Below are 17,915 nucleotides of genomic sequence, written 5' to 3'. Positions count from 1 at the left end.
TTGTTCCACACACACTCCAGAGGAGGAGAGGGGCGGATTTAGGTGAAGGGAAAACATCAAATCATGGCTAATGTTTTAGAAAGGGAGGGATGAATTGGGCAAAAGGGAAGCGAGCGGAGACGAGAGCGTACGTTTTGTGCCAGGAACAAGGTTTTCAGGATTAGCTCCGTCATGCACTTACAAGCGTAGAAATAGTGGTTGGCTACATGAGTCCTGACAGACCGAACAGAGCACGCACCCCGCTCCAAATTCAGCGCGTGGATACATTTATATTAAATGCCGTGGGCTTGTTCCTACAGCGTCCCTGTGTGGTTTCAGCGAAGCCCTTTTTACCAGCACACGTCTGATTTAGGTCCATAATAAGGAATCATCTCTTACGAAGAACGATGAGATGTCAGCAGCAAGAAAGGAAAACTTTACATCGGGAGCAGATAACTGAGGGATGCACATAGAAGGACGAGCACAAATAATAATTCTTCTCCTGCTATCGCATGCACACCCACACGTATATATACACACGCAGCATAAAGATAATTTCCTTCATGCAGCAGCACAAAATTGAACAATTCATTATTGTCAACCTTGAGAACAGCAGTGCAGGCACGGTAATGAGAATTTATTATCGTCCACAGCCACTAGATGGCAGCCTCTTCCCTTTCATTTCCAATTTAGCTTCTCATTATTCAGCCCATCAGCTAACTCTGAGAGATGGAGACTTATGCAGCCTAAATACTAATCCAAGATAAGGGACACTTCTCCACACTGTCACATTATTTGAAAGGAAACCAAACCAAACACATTATCCCCACAGCAAAAAAAAAAGTATTGAGTTCAACTTTGAGCGCCCCTGGAGTCATAAAGATCTGCCACCTACCTGCGTGGCTTTGTCTTTGTCTTGGAGTATGGGACTCTTGTGGGCCTCTATCAGCAAGAACATGTCAATCAGCCGATCAATCAGTAGCTCACAGCTTGTGTGGGGGCTCGGTTGTATCCAGCGTGCCTCCAGTCATACGCTCAATACAGTGACCTTCAAGAAAACAAAAGAACTGCAGAAAATAATCGGCCATATAGGACATCAAAAAGTCACACACATTACATGGCTAGTGAGACGGCTTAACGTCATCAGTGCAGTAGAAGACACGGTGCTTTCACGTGTCTGCTCAGCTAGTCCTTTTAAATCTATGGTCTTTGTCTCTTAGCTCAGTAAAATACTTACTTATACTGAGTGAATTTGTCTGATATTATTTCCAACAACACTCTTTGAATACTGCAAATCTTTAAATTTACTTACCTGAGACCAGAAGCTTCTTCTAAGTCCATCCTCAGTGTACAATGTGTGTAATTTAGGTTTCCACATCATGCTAGAAAAGTCTTATCCTCCCAAGTCTTCTTTAGTCAGATGAGCTCGCACAAACTTTACTCTTTTTGCTGAATCATTTATATAAAAAAAAATCATTCTAGACAAAATGAAGCCAACAGACGTCACACTGATCAAGACGCATTTTTAAGTGAAGGTAGAATTTAATGTATTCTAAAGAAAAATGAACAAAAACTACAAAGATTATTACATGTCAGAGACAAAAGATAAAACACAGGCGTGCCATGAAAATACTACTAAATGTAATATGGAGCAGGGTATACATATTCTCAAAGTGTGACTGTCTTAGTTAAACAAAGAACTAAACAATATTAGAAATATTAAAAATCAGTATTACGCGTAAAATTAGTATTTAACGTGTATCTAGTACTTTCATTAGCCCTTATCTTTGCACATTGTCCAAAGGCAAGAGCCAGCAGTGATATACCGTCGCACACTCACAGCAATCAATCTTTTGGACAAGTGTTGTTTCGTGAAGCAACAATGCTGTAATTAAATCAGGATATTTCAGTATTCAGACAGACTTGTTGAGAGGTGTCTGCTGATGAAAACTGACTGGATGTTGGTGCCAGTGACCATCATTTCTTTCTGCCAGCACTCTTGGCAGGTTTTCTGGGCTGCTGAGTGGCAGCAGAGGTGGGAGTTGTTTCTTCCGCGGCTGCCGCCTGGGCCTCCTCCAGTGCCTGCTTCTCTCCTTGTTCCCTTTTCACGGCTGCCGCCATCTGACGGCTACTAAATGCTTCACAAGCGTTGTGTAATTCCTCACGGGCCGCCTGGAGACGAGACAGAGGCGAAGAGATAGAAGTCAGAGAATGACGTCTGCGCAGAGAAATATAGTCAAAACGGCTCAGCACTGCCACCTAAATCTTGCACAGAGGATTTCAGACGTCACGTTGTTTTATCTGCGTCTGCCTGACCTGGATGTTGGCGTACATCTGAAGTTGATGTTTAATTTGTTCTTTGGAGTTGAGCAGCTGCTGTTTCTGGTAGTCCACCACATTGTCTCGGACCAACCGGTACGTCTGGATTTTTTCGAACCGCTCGCTACGATGGGCCTCCTCTATCTGTGAATCCATCAGCACTGGAACATCCTGTTGCCGTCTACATGCAAACACATAGACTTTATTATTATCATATAGTTTAATGTGTCGAGGAATAGACTGTTTCAGTAATGCCCATAATCAGACTGAGCTTAAGTTGAATAGTTTATCTACAGTTGCATATGTTCTATCAAACTGTGATAAGGACATAATTAAGATAAGGTAAAGAAAGGATAAATAAAAATGGAATTGCAGTGTATATGTAGAGGAAATGGTGACATACCCTCCTGTGCCTCACCTCATTCCAAGTTGTGTATATCCAGATGTATATCTGGGTATAGTCTATCTGGTATATTGTATTATTTTCATTTGGTAACATTCCTCTGCTAGGAATTGATTCTGTACCTAAAACAACTTTTATTTGCGTGGGCAAAACTGAGTCTGTTGGAGAAATTAAATAATAGGCAGCAGCCCCATGAAGCGCATGCACAGTGACAACCACAGAGAAAAATTATAAATGCTAAATGCTTTTGTCTATTTTCTACAAGCTGACCTAAATGAGAGACCAGTGGAGGTGATGATAGAGTTCATCTGGTTAATGGATATTGCCCCGTTGCAGTTTCTTTCGTTGCGTCTTAGAACGTGCGCAAGAGCAGTAATGACACACGAGTGTGAATCTATGACGTTGCCCTGTGGTGCGTCTTTGTGTGAGAGAAGTGTGCTGCAAACTAATCAGACACCCCTAATAGACTTCTCCTCAGGACCTCTCTCGTCTCAGATTGCAGGCCACAGTGTCAGCAGCCATTAGTAGCTGGACACAGACACATGTGTGGGAACGCACACACACCCACAGCAGGAGAGGATGGAGAGGTGATGGGACGGGGGCACATCTCATTGGGCCGACGAGCTCATAGGGGTCCCGAAATAGCTCTCTAATTAACGGACCCAAATATCATCTCATTTATCCTGGAGAGGGATGGACAGAAGGAGAGACGGAGGGAGGTAACGAGAGAGGGTGTCAGGTGACAGAAGTCATCAGTTTACACACTGTTTATGAATAGACCACCCTGTACATTGATATCAAGGTTGAAGCATGTTTAGTTCAACAGTTAGTGATGATGTAGCTAAGAAGACAAAAGCACAGCATGTAGCAGCATGTACATCACAATTTACCAGGGCAATAAACTCGATTCTATTCAATTCCTACAGCTACATGTGGTATGAGCTGTGTACTAAACACTACTGAACCATCTGCATCCTAATACTCATTACAGTAAGCCAAAGAGCATCAACACATATCATTAACATATCACAGTATATTCTGCATGTGAAGATACAGTAATTACACAACACAATAATTTACTGTGACTCAAACAGCCCTCACCTTGTGTCTATACATTACATGCTGTAAATTACTGAGCTCTGGAGGAAATTTATTCTCTTCCATGCCAAGGAAAGTATCCCAGCTGTCACTGGACCAGAGGCAGGGTACACCTTGCCAAGATTGCCAGTCTATCGCAGGTCTACCACAGAGAGACAGACAACCATTCATACTCACACCAACGGCTGATTTAAAATCACCACTGAACCTAAGAAGCATGTGTTTGTGTGGTGGGAGGAAGCCAGAGTACCCGGAGAAAACCCACGCAGACACAGGGAGAACATGCAAACTCCACCCAGAGAGGCCCCAATCGACTGATGGATTACTACACAAACATACACACACACACACACACAAAACCATTCCACAGTGCTGCCAAGCCTGGAAGCGAAGTCTTAATTCAGGCCCACAAAGGTGGAAAAACAGTGAGGCCTGGTACTGGGAGCCACATGAGCACAAAGAGTAAACAATAAGGACAAGAGCACTGGAGAACCTGATGAAGTGACTGCAGTCCATGTGAGGACCAAAAACAGGGGCATCTCTCAGGTTTTGATTGGATGGAGATCTGGAAGCATCTGTAAAAGCAAATCAATGAGGCAAGTGAGAAAAGATAAAGTGCACACATGCAGCTGTGTGTGTGTGTAAAGTATATTACCAGGGTTTTCTTCGTTCTCAACTGTAGCAGCTTCATCACCGGTTTTATCTGGGTTGAGAAACCTGAGATAAGACTGGGAAGCCTAAAAAACAGCAAAGCATTGACTATATATGAGGCCGACATAACAAATGACTATAGTTTTTCACAAAAATAATAGTAATGCAAGTACATTTTCTAAGCGTATAAAGGAATATGTTATGAACTTGTCTCTATTACCCTTTCATGGCGTCCTGGCTCAACCATCTCCCAGGCCTTTTTCAGGGCTTTAATCTTGTCTATTCTCTCGTTGTCCTTCTTCACCTCAATGTCCTCTGTTCTGGTCTTATCAGTGACAACACGCAGTGTCCAGTTGGGCTTTGTCAGGTCAAAGCTCTGCACAACGTACAAACAAAAAATACAGCGCTTCCTCGCACACACAAAGGTCTGAAAGTCACTATACAACAACAACAACAACAACAACTAATACTTATGATTAGGGATAGATGTTTAGCGTAGATGAGAGCAAAATGATTTATCCAGCTGTGGTGGTTCTGACTACTAAACCAAGACCATTATTCTGACAGTTACAGACAATGAGATTATAGTGTATGATAAGGCTCATCTCTCACATAATAACATAACATAAACATCTCTCATACAATCTGAATTCAGGTCGTCCTGGCAGAGATTTAGTTTTAGCTTTTCAGCAGGGTCAACTAAACATGTAAATGCTGACCTGACCTGACCGGTGAAACAAACTCCAAAATGTTACAGGAGAGGAGTCAAGACGAAGAGTTCAACAGTAATCTCATTGTGTGGGGTTTGAATGGGCATCAGTGAAGAGGAGTCAAGTATGCACTCGATTCAAATGCCTCCACACCCAGCTCTCAAAAGCATTACTAGTATTTTTGCTCATTTTTACTACATCTTACATGTGTCACTCTGCCTCCTCTTAGCATAGGATAAAAATAATATGTACTCGTGTGGATATTACAAAAGCAGTGTGCAGCCTTTAAATTGACAGACTATTTCTAATTGGATTTCTTTCTAGGAAACATATTTTCACACATGGAATTATAATGTTACATACAGTTATTATTTGGAAGTTTAACTTATCGGATGTTATTTGAAGCTTTTTAGCCATAAGCTTAGGTGCAAAGTGAGCACTGGTAGATTAGCTGTTGAATGATTTTTAGAGTTTTTCACTATAATTACAGATATTTAATGTACTGTATATCCAAAGTGACTGGGCGGAGTTGTGTTGTTTGTTGTTGTCTCTCAGGGCGCTGTATCTATTACCGTTTCCTGCTTGGAGCCAGATTTGGATGAGGCAGCTGTCTTCCCCGTCTCCTTCTGTGTTGTTTTGGGTGCCTCAGACCGGTTCCCATGAAGGCTCGGTGTGCTAGCAGTGGAGGAAGACTTCAGGTCTCCGGGCTTGTATACTACAGTGTGCAGCAGAGAAAACTCAAAATCTGTGGCATAGTTACACATCCTGGCAATCAAGGTGTCACATTCTATATTACATAAAATGAATATACTTCATCACAGCATGAAATGCTAAATAACGTCCTTTTCAGTAAATACTACTGACTCATGAGGGTGCTGTGTGACTGCTTATGTGGTAGATGGCACTGTTGCTCTTTAAAGCCAACATGAACACAATCCCAAGCTTAGATGAAGGCTTAAATATGAGTCTCGCCTCTCTGATATAGACGCGCATTAATCCATTATTTAGCCGACACACACTGCCATGCTGCCTAAATTGCTATTGTACACTGAGTTCTTCTTAGTTCAAGTCAAAGTGGATCTAAAAATGAGCGAGTTGTGGCTAAGTCTAAGTATAATGAATATAGAGTCAAGAAAGCTTTTGTTCAGTCTATATGTTAAAATGGTTTCTTGTAGTAGCATGTGAAACCAAATGTTAAGGTTGTAAAGGGGATGAAAACTGTTGGTATATCTACATGTGCAGCTACCTCCCTTAACAGTATATACTGAGACTTAAAGTGGAGATGTGAAAATGTGCACACATTAAACATGTACAGTACAGTATTTTGAGTGCAGCTTGTTAAACCGCTTGTTAAAGAGATTTCAAAGCTTGTATCCCTATAGCATGTACAGAGCATGATCAAGGGCAGAGCCTCACCACTGAGACAGAGTTAAACTGGGTGAAATTAATTCATTTTCCTGCTGAGATATTTCCCAGGGCACCGGGGGGGCAAGAGCCAACTTCATTTGACATCCCGTTGACCCATTTAAGCTTATAGGGAAAACACAGGGGGTTTGTGCGGACACTGGTCTGTACATACTGTACATACATCCAAGGAAAAGCACAAAGTAGAATATCTTTATGTGCTCACATGCAGTACGTCAGTAAAGAGATAAGACGTGCAAAGGCAAGATAAACATACAGTAGATCTAGGGCACTGCCAAATCACTAGCCCTCATCTTGAACATGACACACACACATATCATTTGCAGGATCATGCAAACTGAATGAGTAAGTAATGGGAACATTGTGGGGAGAATTCAATGGCAGCAGACTGGCCTTTCTCCTCTATGTCTGCATGCACTTTCACAACAACATCCACCCATCCACCCATGCTGTGATCAATTCTCTTCTCATTTTTAAGAAGCTTGTACAAATTTAAAAGCCTTTTTTTTCCAATTGATCAATTTCCTGCTCTGTGATTATATGAGCGTGATATGTGAGTATGATATTATTATTATTATATTTATTATACTATGTTCTGAAAAAGTAGCTATGCATTTTTTCATTAGACTTATGATTGCAGGCCTCTGGCTAGTGGAAGAAAATAATAAATGGTGTCTGCTTTGGCCCCTGACATTGCCTACAAAGTATCAGTCACACTTCATACTGAACACAAAAAATAAGCCATTGCAAACACAAAGGACATATTAGAAAATCCACTACTGTACTGAAAATCCAAGTACTGACTAATTTTGAATACAACGTAAAAATGGAACTGCTTCATGGTGTCTTATATACGTATCTGAAGGATATCTGAATCCTGTGTGATGTTTATGAGATCTTTTAGCGAAAGATTCCCTTTGCTAAACAGAACGGTCTGTCGTGGCATTTGTGTTTGTCTTGTGTACCTCTCATCTCATTCTTCTCTAAGTCTTTGAGCATACGGACAAAAGCCAACTGAGATTCATCCAAATCCCAGCTCTTATAAAGCACCTCTGCCTGGACCACATACTTATGACCCTGTGAAACACAGAGAAGAAAAGCTGTTGAGATATCAGTGTAAACACATGATAAAAAGATGTACACCACGACATACACAAGATAATCTATACACCGGCAACGACCTCGCACACATAAAGCCAACTTTAGATGTATAAAGTGTTTTAAGCATATGGCTGTAAACTACCCCAGTGCGGATGATTCAGAGAGATCTGCAATGCACTTGATTTTTTGCAATTCTCTGCCCTCTTTGACAGAAGTACATGCTTAGCACAAAGGCAGAGAGGAGGCAGTGGGCTTGTTAGCCAAGATTATATCATGAGTGATAACTCCCACATCCATCACACAGAATAGAACAAGCCAACTTTGGACAAATTTCAAAGGTGAGGCCCAAGCAACAATAGGAGAACACGCAAATAAATACAACAATGGAAAATTATAATTCGATGTTTATTTCTATGCCTATAATATTGTAAATAAAAGGGTTAATAAATGCATTTTACTGAAAGTAATTGTGTTGGGTATATTTTTTAGAAAAAGAAAAGGTGGCCACAATAGAGATTTTTGTTCTTCTTGTGCTTAAATGTGTTTCAGCCCCAAAACCGACTACGCTGTAGCAGACTCGGCCATTAATCCACCATTACTGAGCATCAATAGGTGAAGCTGAAGTGTGTCCCTGTGGTGCAGAAAAGCGCCTTAATCACAGACCCTTTGCTCTAAGTCTTGATCAATAACTGTTTTTTTTCTGGCTGGCTGCTGATCTATGAGGTTCGACATGATCTGTCTCAGCACTATCGATGTCACTGTGTTACTTATGTTGAGCAGAGAGGTTTAGCATAAAAAAAGACTTTGAAAAACATGCAGGGTGTAAGCCTAGGTCTGTTGCAAACACGTGTTTCCGTTGTTAAAATGTTTCATTCACGGCAGCAAGTGCCAAATGAATTGCACTTAAATGTGTTCATGAGGGAGCATTAAAATGATTGGTTACTACTCCAAAAGCATCACTGGTATTAATGACAGTCAACACACAGATAAACCTTTGTTGACATTCCGTTTTTTTGAATTTGTGCATGTACCATAAATTTCTGCAGTCATTAAACTATGACAACAGGTCTGTTAGATAGGAGGCCATGAATCACGTCCAAATCACTGCTCCTCAACTAACACCGATAACTCAGATTAGAACAACAAAACTGTCCCCCGGTTTCTGCTGCTCTCTTCTTTTCCTCAAATGTTGTCTGTGATAATGTGTGTGTGGGTGAGTGTAAATGCATGTGTGTTTGTGTGAGTGTACATGCGCGTGCTTCCAAGTAAGCCATTATCTGGCAGGAAAAAAAAAAAATAAAAAAATCAAACAGGCACCAAGCAAGTGGGTGACAAAGACAAAGAGGAAAAGTGAGATGCACATGCAATAGAGATCAGTTAAGCGTTTGAGCAACAGCAGATACCACGCAGACAGTTGTCGGTGATACCACAGTCTCTGTGGGAGGCTGGTATTTGTCAGATGAGGCGTCTGATTTTCCAACTGTGCTGTCCTCCCCATCTCTGCTCTGAGAAGTGTCCTGGATGGGGGAACCCTGGGAACCCTCCACTGTCTTCTCATCTGTGTAACAGAAAGAGAGATATCGTACAAGAGAATAGTCCCCAATAATTTTAGCTAGTTACTAACCTATATGCAGATGCAAACTTTAATTAATTCTTTTTTTATTAATCTAGTCTTAGAGCCTGAATAACACACCTATCCAATTTTTTTTTTAATCATTTGAAAATAACTTTTTTCACCATGAGGTAAGTTAATTAAGTAAATGGCTGCTCACCTATGTTAGCCAGAAAGTGGAATGCAGGAATCACCACGTGGCCCTTCCCAGTGATGCCAGCCACTTTGTTCTCCTGGTCCAGAATGGACAAAGATATCAACACATCCGGCTTGGAAGTTTGAAACTGAAGCGTTCCTAAGACGTCTGTTGTCACCTGCACACGGTAGCTGTAGGAAAGTTGCAGGTATCTTTATTCTAAGAGTATCTTAAATATCTTATATCTTGACTTTTCAATGAAGTATTCACTGTCTGGCCCAAAAAAAAAAAAAAAAAAAGAAGTCACAAACTATAATATTTTGTTGGACCGCCTTTAGTTTAGATTATAGCGTACATTCACAGTGACATTGTTTCATTTAGCTTCTGTAATGTCCAACCAGTGTTGCATTGATTTTTCACCAAGATCTTGTATTGATGATGGGAGTCTGACCACTGTACAAACCTACTCCAGCACATCCCAGAGATTCTCAATGGGGTTATGGTCTGGATTTTTTATGACCATATTTCTGCCTCAAAGACCATGGTTGCCCACTATCCCTCCAGTTTTTAATAATGCGTTGGACAGTTCTTAACCCAGTTTAAGTAGTTTCCACTTCAATCTCCTTAGATGTTTTCTCTGCTTGATGCATGCCAATGACTTGACACTTTTCAAACATATTTTCCACAATCAGAGGATCTGTCTTTTGACGTGGTTGTTTAAGAAATAATAATAATAATAATAATAATAATAATAATAATAAAACATTTTATTGAGAAGCTACTCATTGCATTAGTTGGAGTTAAACAACTTGTTGCCATCTGAAACATAATCGCCCATGCAGCAATTATCCAATAGGAGGCTCATACCTATTAGCAGTAGTTCAATCCAGGTGGCGACTTTTTTTTTTTTTTTTTTTTTTTGGCCAGGCAGTGTATTATGTAGAGTACACAATAATTCTCTCACCGACATATGAGGTTTTTGTTGTTGGGAATGTAATAATTCTGGAATTCCTTCACTGAGAATGAATTGAGTGGAGCATCACGGGATAGTTTTGGAAGAGGTTCCTTTAAGCCAATTAACCGTAGTGTCCACTTGGCACCAGCAGGGGGTATTTCAGGTTTGGCAACCTCTGCTACAAAGGTATAACCGAGCTGAGGCAAGAGACACAGAAAACATTAACCATTAAATCACAGCCTTTCCTGAAAACACAGTTTCTACCCTTTCTAATACTGAAACAGTGAATGTGCTTATACTAGATGAGATGAAAGAGTTTATTGCCTCCACGCACCTTATTGGGTTGATAGACATGTGGTTCTATGTTGCTAAAGATCGTGTTCACCTCTTCTCCTGTGTCATTATTTACAACATGCAGCACACAGTTAGGGATCGGGGAATAGACTTTTGGAACCAGCAGCATCTCCTTAGGAACAAGGAACACCTCTCTGTGAATAACCAACAAAATAAAACATTTAATTCCAACATCTTACCGAAATGTCTCCCCCAAGATTAACCCGTATTTTCCAAGTCGCGTTGGGACTACTCTATCACTGACAAGCCTAACCTTTAATTTACAATGTTCTCTAACCTAAAGACCAAGACCCAGATGTTGGCTGCGTCTTGCAGAGAGACAGAGTAATCAGCAAAGGTGATTCTGGTCGATTCCTCCCGTACACAGGGGTAGAGCTCTAGGTTCTTCTCAGTATTTTCAATGATATACCTGTGTAGACAACACAAAAAGAGCACATTTCAAATCTTCAGTTTCAAATAAAACCACGCATTAATAGCTGGAGATGTAATTTCCTCCTGAGCGTGATCTTCGATCTTTGTCATTTAGGGAAAACACACGCTCAAAAGGTTCACAACACCCCACAAACCCCTCCTTCTGCCTCCATACACGCATCGACCGAGCGCTTGTGCGCAGGCATCCTTCCCCAGGCAGCAGGTCATACGGCAGACGCTGCTAGCCGATTGGAACGGGGAGAGTATAAACAGCAGATGGTACCACTGGGAAAAGATGGAACACAATGTGGAAAATGCTCCCCGCATGGCCCCCACAGGCTGCCTTAAACAGGAGAGGGAGCAGATTCTGGGCATGCAGTGCAACGGAGAGGCTAAACGCACGGCATACAACGTACATAGTATTGGCACAGGGCTGCAGAAGGAGCATTCCTGCATTTTCTCAGATAATTTGTATTAAGAGTTGTATTGTACAGTTTGTGTTATACTATTAAGATGCTTAGTTTAATTGCACAAAATTTTATCACTATGTTGAATGTATGTAATTATGTATTTTCACACAAATCATGTGTCATTACCGTAGCAAGGAGGCAGCATGTTTGTCTGCATCGGTTTCTATCACTGGCCACATCTGTGAGAGGATGTTGGACACACTGAGGTTCTCCTTCGTTCCTGGACAAAAAAGAGCACAGGCACGCTCACACACAGCAAAGTAGCCACTATTAAAGATGAAACACAACCCATGTCGCTGTCAAACACATGAAAAAATAATAAATGCGGCTGACCTAGTTCAGGGTAGGAAGCACAAACTGCAAAATGCATTTTTTTTGCCTGATTCAGTGAGAGGTGATAGGAGGTTATTCTCACCTTGACATTAACTTTCACACTCAGCTCACCATCCCGGTACCCACTCTGACAGAACAGAGTTTGGTACTATGTGTTCACGAGTATGTGCGTGCCAGCCGGGCTGTGTTTGTGCACGTAAGATTGAGAAAGGCTCTGAAGAGACAGCTAAATCAGTTTCTTTCTGACATGTGGCAACGGTGTCTTTGGATTGTCCCACCACATGCTCTTCTCTCTTAGCTGTGCGTCTTTTCTATTTTCAGTTCTATTTATTTATCCCTATTAAGGACATGTACACTCAGCAAAAAGAGGTGAACAGAAATGCGTGGAAGGAATACATGAAGATTAAAAGAGCAAAAAAAAAAAACAGTACAGAAATGTGTCATTAGCACTGATGTGCTCATCTCATTAAGAGGTGTGCTGGGAAATTTATCTAAAATAAAATAATAAAATAATAGTTGTTACCTTTCTTCAACTGAATGGCTATTAATATGTTATTAGACAGTCAGTGCTCCTAACACATGATTTGTGGTTTTCCATTATTAAGTGCTCCTCTGAAAGCTGCTCTGTGCTTTGACTAGGCAATGAATAAAATTTGAGGGATCTTAACCATGAGAAGCCAGCTTCATAGAAGTCAAGCTGTTCAGCCTGTGTGCGCATGTGTGCTCTAATGCTGCATAAATCACCAGTAATATTTTTAAACACTGCTGGCAGATGGGTTCTATGATGATGTGGGTATCACGTTGAATGTTTTGGATATCACATTTTCAAACCATAAAAAACATGGCCGACACTATTGTACAGTGACGCTTTATGCAAATTCAGCATTAACTAGACTTTCTAGATTCTCATTTGTGCAAGTTATTCAGAGTCACACTGTCACGTGTTAACAAACAGTTTTACATCTCCATGTTAAGACGACTTCTATCACAGCACGCCTCAAAGTCTCTAAGATATTTAAACTAAAACAGAGGGCAGTTTCTAAGCTGCCTGCGACTCGTCAAAAGCAAAGCTGACACAAAAATAACAACAACATCAAGAAAACGTTAGTCCGAAGCAACACCGCTGAGCATATTTACAGGGGAAGCGCTGTTCTGCTCTGCCTTGTTAGTCTCTCATTCCTTCCTAGAAACTGTTTATCTTCAGCATCTTTTTCTTGCCGTCACAAATGAACGGTTTGGCCATTGGGTGCAGGAATGTTGTGTCGGTGTGTGCGTGCGTGCGTGCGTGCGTGCGTGCGCGTGTATGTGTGTGTGTGTGTGTGTGTGTGTGTGTGTGTGTGTATCCCCTCTGTGGTCACCCTTCATGTGTCAGAGTGCATTCGACAGAGTGGCAGTCTCATCAATACATATTTGTGCCTCCGCTCAGAGGCTCAATATATGCCAACAAGCTAAATGAAACATTGAATGCAAGGAGCGGACGGTCTTTTGTGTGTGTGCGTTGTCTGTTTCTGGATACTAAATAATAATCTATAAATGAAAAACAGTGTTGTTGTGCCTTTTCCTCCATTGCTTGTTGCAGATGCTGGTTTCGCCTTTGCAGAGAACTAAAAGGTTAATTACTTAACCTTGTCATGTATCATAACATTTTAATTTGAAAAATATAATTCAAATCTAACCACAATATTTAATATTTTAACAAAAAGACAAATACATGTGTGCACATGCACGTGTTTACCAGGTTTTGAGGCATTAAGGATCTCTCGCACGAAGTGCCCTTTGAATGCAGCCTGCAGAGTAGTGACTGCCTTGACCTCTCTGTCCGTCGGCTGCCTGTCTCTCCACATTTCTGGAGGATTTGACACTGCGTCTATTAAACAACAGAATTATTAATTAAAGCTTTGAAATGCCATTTAATGAATTCAACATACTGTATGGCTGAAAGCTTATGCTCCACTACAGAGATGCAAACAATTATTCGGTTGGACTAGGTATCATGTAATGAAATGCATCCTTTGATTTTAGCAGCAGACAGTTTAAAATGTAACGTTCAAACCATGGAACAACTGACTACATTGTCTTAACTAATCCATCCAACATACAAAATCTGCACACAACTTTCAAGTGTAAGTGGCACCTGCTTACATGTATTTGGGTGTATTTCAGGGTCCGTGGCTGAGAGGGAAGGGTCAGCGATGAGGGCCTGTACACCAAATTGCTCCTCTGCTGTCAGCTTCCTGTTCAGAGCCTTAGACATCATGTGGTAAACTGCTGAGTTAAACACCTACAGACCCCAAGACACACACACATACACATATTTTACGCCTTGGTAAATACATGACCACGCAAGGCCTTGGTTACATAAAACATGATCCATACCCTGAGAATATATGTGGGACGGTCGTTCATTATCTTTAATTTACTGTATGAAGGACTGTGCATTGTACTTTAAATATGGACACTTTCCAGCAATTATAGAATGATATTGTATGTATAGTTAAAAGACAGTTTGATAAGTGATTTTCCAAGGCTGAGAAATAAATGCCATCATAACCACTAATTTGTCGTGGTCTCATCAAAAACAGGTACCGAAGTTAAACACGAATGCTAAACGATACATAACAAGTCATTTGCTACTTCAAAGCTACGCTTCTAAATGTAATAAGCATCTGTTAACATGTACAGCGATTGTGAATGAATGTGTGGTGAGTTATTCAATGCATGCAGTTAAACTGTATGGCTACGAGAAGTCTACCTTGTGGAGTTCCCTCTTTTCCACAGTGGTTTTGATGTTTTGAGGACAGTAAGCCTCTTCCAGGGTCTTTCTGAGCGCTGGCTGTTTCTGCTCATCACTAAAGGAAGCCACCAGTGTGGACAAGGCACTGAAGATGGACGATGCATGCTCAGTGAAATGAGCACTTTCCTGTTAAAAGAGCAAAGCATTTAGGAACCGTTAATACTGTAAGTTACACAGACAGCAAGTACAGCAGTGTGACCACAATATATATTTAGTTGCATTTCCATGGTGAAACACATCAGGAATGTTTACATGAAATCTGCTTTAAGTACTGTACACAATCTATGCTGAGCAGTGGATGCAAGGAATTTGAATTCCTTTAGTCTTTTCACACACACAAGCCGACAAAAGCATCGACTGTTTCCCACAGAATCAGCTGAAAAATTGACATTCAGCAAAAATAACACTCGGTTCAAAAACAGCAGAGGCACCATCTCACTAACAAGATGAGATTGAAATGGAAACAGGAATAAGTCTTACAGGGAAATATTACAGCGAGGACTTTGCAACAAGCACAGCTGTATTCTTTTTGTCATCGGGTTCAAGTATCTGCTGTTCACTTTTATTTTGTCATAACTTAGGCTGAAATGATTACTCGGTCTCCTTTGTTCTTCTCCCTGCACTTCTTTTGCTTTCTTCCTTGCTCTTAGTTTTGTGTGTTCTTGTCTTTCTCCTTAATGAAAATCACTCCCATCTCATCTCAAACTTGTTATTTATCTTTTAGTTTTTGAATATTGCAACTAATATTAGTTGTTGTTTTTTTTTAAAAGAGAGGATGTATCGTACCATATATCAGAAATGTATATGTGAATGTGTGTCTACAGTACTGTGTCTATCTAAAAGACTGGATTATATAAAGAAAAAAAAATGTCAACTATGTTTGGAAGGTATTAATTGGTTTGTAAACCAAAATGATGCAAATTTATCAACCAGCAAAATGCTTCCACATATAATAGAGAAAAACAGATGTTCAGAAAACAAATATGCCTCACATTCAGCCACACTTTACTATCTGCTGGAATCACCATCTCGTCATCTGATAACTAAAAGCCTTGTTCACCTTCGTGAGGTGTGACATGACGGTTTCTTCATCCCCAAAGATGAACGGTGTCTTGCTGCACAGGTGGACATGGTAGCCCAGTGATGCTCTGGTGCGGATGCATAGCACCTGGCGCCTAAAGGGAGCGAGAGGACAAATTGCAATTTGAAGACAAGCACAAATAATCCAGGTTTAATTTACACGTTTAGTCACTACAGAATTGTGGTTTCCAGTTGCTTTTGCTTATGACGCTATAAAGCAGGGGTGTCAAACATAAGGCCCGGGGGCCAAAACTGGCCCGCCAGAGGGTCCAATCTGGCCCGTGGGATGAATTTGCAAAAATTACACTGGAGATATTAGCTGGAAATCTTTGATAAAATAAGAAATTTCACAGTTTTTCATTACATGTAGCAGTACTTTTTTGCACTAAAGCAAAGGGAAACATTTGGAGTTGTCGTTATTTACCAGGTTATAAGCTATTGGGCAACCGGCCCGGCCCCCTTGAGGTCAAATTGGGCTGTATGTGGCCCCTGAACTAAAATGAGTTTGACACCCCTGCTATAAAGAGAAGCAGTGCACATACTCTTGCAACCAGTCAAACCAAAAATCAGCGCTGGCTTCTTAGATGGATCTAAATAGTTTTGGACATTTAAAGAGATCAACTATCTAAAATATCACAAAAGAAGAAGAAAAAGAACAGAAACACTTGAGATAAAATACTGTTTTTGTAGCAGTCTTTGACTTTTTTCCTGCCATATATTGTTCTTCTCATGACACTCTCCCTCAGATATATCTTTCAACTCCACTGCTCTTGAAATAAATGCCTTATATTTTGAAAGGACACGACATATTTTACCTTTTTACTTTGATGTAGTTACTGAGAAGAGTAATGTCAGAGGTACAAGGCTACTAAAAGTATATGAAACAAATGGTAAAGGAGGACACATTTTCCCTTTGAAGCCATGGGGTGGTGGGTAGAGGGATACATGCTTGAGAGAGTTTGCACTCCGCTGAATAAAATCCCTCTCTCCTGTCTTTTTAGTAGAACTACTATGCATGTTTCTGTCAAGCAATACTGAGTGGGTCAAACAGTCGTGGCTTAATGCCCCGTCTGCCAAGTGTCGCGCTGAGTTCACCGGTCAGGCATGAGAGAGTGGAACCCTGCTTCCTTTGTGCCATTAGCTTTACATAATTCAGCCATCCCAGCCTAACTGGATGGAAGCACCGAGGCAGAGCTGGACTAGTGCTGCAGATGTATACAAAGGGGAAATCAAGGGGACAGAGATAAGAGAAGATAGGGGAGGGAGACAAACAGACTGTAAGATAAGAGTGGAGGACTAAACTGAATTAAACTGAAAAGATAAGCAGAGGATGGTATGATGAAAATCCAGTGTCAGTGGAAAAAAGTATTTTAAAAGCTTTGACGTATCGGCTATTATGTCTTGGAGAAGGAATACTATGGGGCATATGGGTATAGTAAATTGAGTGCTGTGTGTGTGATTGTGGCTCAGTGGTAATTGCACTGCTGCATACCTGCGCCTGACCCCAGAAACTAGGCCCTCTGGTTCTAGGCCAAGTCGCACCCATTAATAGAGACTAGGACAGATGAGTTTTACTGCTTCTCAGTGCATCTGAGGTAAGCAGACATCCTCTGCCCGCTCTATGATAACTGCTGGAGATTTTCATGAAGTTATCATACGGCTAAATACACAGTAGCAACACTGTATCCAAGCAGCCTATAAAGGAACAGAAGTCTACAAGAGTTGATAAAGACTTAAACTAAGATTTTAATTTTGACCAACATAGTACACAATTCTAAAGATACTACTGCTGTCTTACCCTGAGGGTAAGTTAAGCACAGCTGCCTTTGAGGAGGTCGTCTTGATGGTGAGAACTGGCAGCTGAGACTGCAGACTTGTCCAGGAGTGTGGCTGGACGATGAGAACCGCAGCCCTGCACGCTGCTGACATTTCCTTCTCTGTGAGGTGTATTAGTTACAGTCAAATATCACAAACAGGATGATAAAATGTTTATCGCGTATGTCAGTTTTGTTTATGATATACGGTTGGCAGCTCCTCATATTTCTCGGGCATCAGAAAATCCCCGTGTGTGCGTGCACGCGTGT

At 41.0% G+C, this 17,915-nt stretch overlaps 1 protein-coding gene across 2 annotated transcripts in view; it reads right to left on the bottom strand.

Moving 5' to 3' along the window:
- Positions 1 to 1,491: 1,491 nt before the first annotated feature.
- The window catches only part of adgb (androglobin), a 33,148-nt gene continuing 16,724 nt past the window's right edge, over positions 1,492 to 17,915 (bottom strand). Inside the window, exons 18-35 of one of the 2 annotated variants that reach the window (XM_047573825.1) lie at positions 17,630 to 17,768; positions 15,812 to 15,926; positions 14,710 to 14,877; positions 14,100 to 14,238; positions 13,693 to 13,824; positions 11,751 to 11,844; positions 11,021 to 11,152; positions 10,724 to 10,877; positions 10,399 to 10,586; positions 9,459 to 9,625; positions 9,090 to 9,244; positions 7,551 to 7,662; positions 5,733 to 5,875; positions 4,671 to 4,826; positions 4,455 to 4,536; positions 4,293 to 4,374; positions 2,296 to 2,479; positions 1,492 to 2,151 (exon numbers count right to left, since the gene is read on the bottom strand). In XM_047573825.1, the coding sequence (XP_047429781.1) occupies positions 1,957 to 2,151; positions 2,296 to 2,479; positions 4,293 to 4,374; positions 4,455 to 4,536; positions 4,671 to 4,826; positions 5,733 to 5,875; positions 7,551 to 7,662; positions 9,090 to 9,244; positions 9,459 to 9,625; positions 10,399 to 10,586; positions 10,724 to 10,877; positions 11,021 to 11,152; positions 11,751 to 11,844; positions 13,693 to 13,824; positions 14,100 to 14,238; positions 14,710 to 14,877; positions 15,812 to 15,926; positions 17,630 to 17,768 (2,537 nt within the window). In that variant the 3' untranslated portion in view covers positions 1,492 to 1,956. The remainder of the gene's footprint in view (positions 2,152 to 2,295; positions 2,480 to 4,292; positions 4,375 to 4,454; positions 4,537 to 4,670; positions 4,827 to 5,732; positions 5,876 to 7,550; positions 7,663 to 9,089; positions 9,245 to 9,458; positions 9,626 to 10,398; positions 10,587 to 10,723; positions 10,878 to 11,020; positions 11,153 to 11,750; positions 11,845 to 13,692; positions 13,825 to 14,099; positions 14,239 to 14,709; positions 14,878 to 15,811; positions 15,927 to 17,629; positions 17,769 to 17,915) is intronic. The other variant, XM_047573826.1, reaches the window with a different exon arrangement.

Source organism: Mugil cephalus, chromosome 21, assembly GCF_022458985.1.
Source record: "Mugil cephalus isolate CIBA_MC_2020 chromosome 21, CIBA_Mcephalus_1.1, whole genome shotgun sequence".
Taxonomy (NCBI): Eukaryota; Metazoa; Chordata; class Actinopteri; order Mugiliformes; family Mugilidae; genus Mugil; species Mugil cephalus.
The sequence above is the reverse complement of the archived record's forward strand: the minus strand, read 5'-3'. Positions and strand labels throughout refer to the sequence as shown.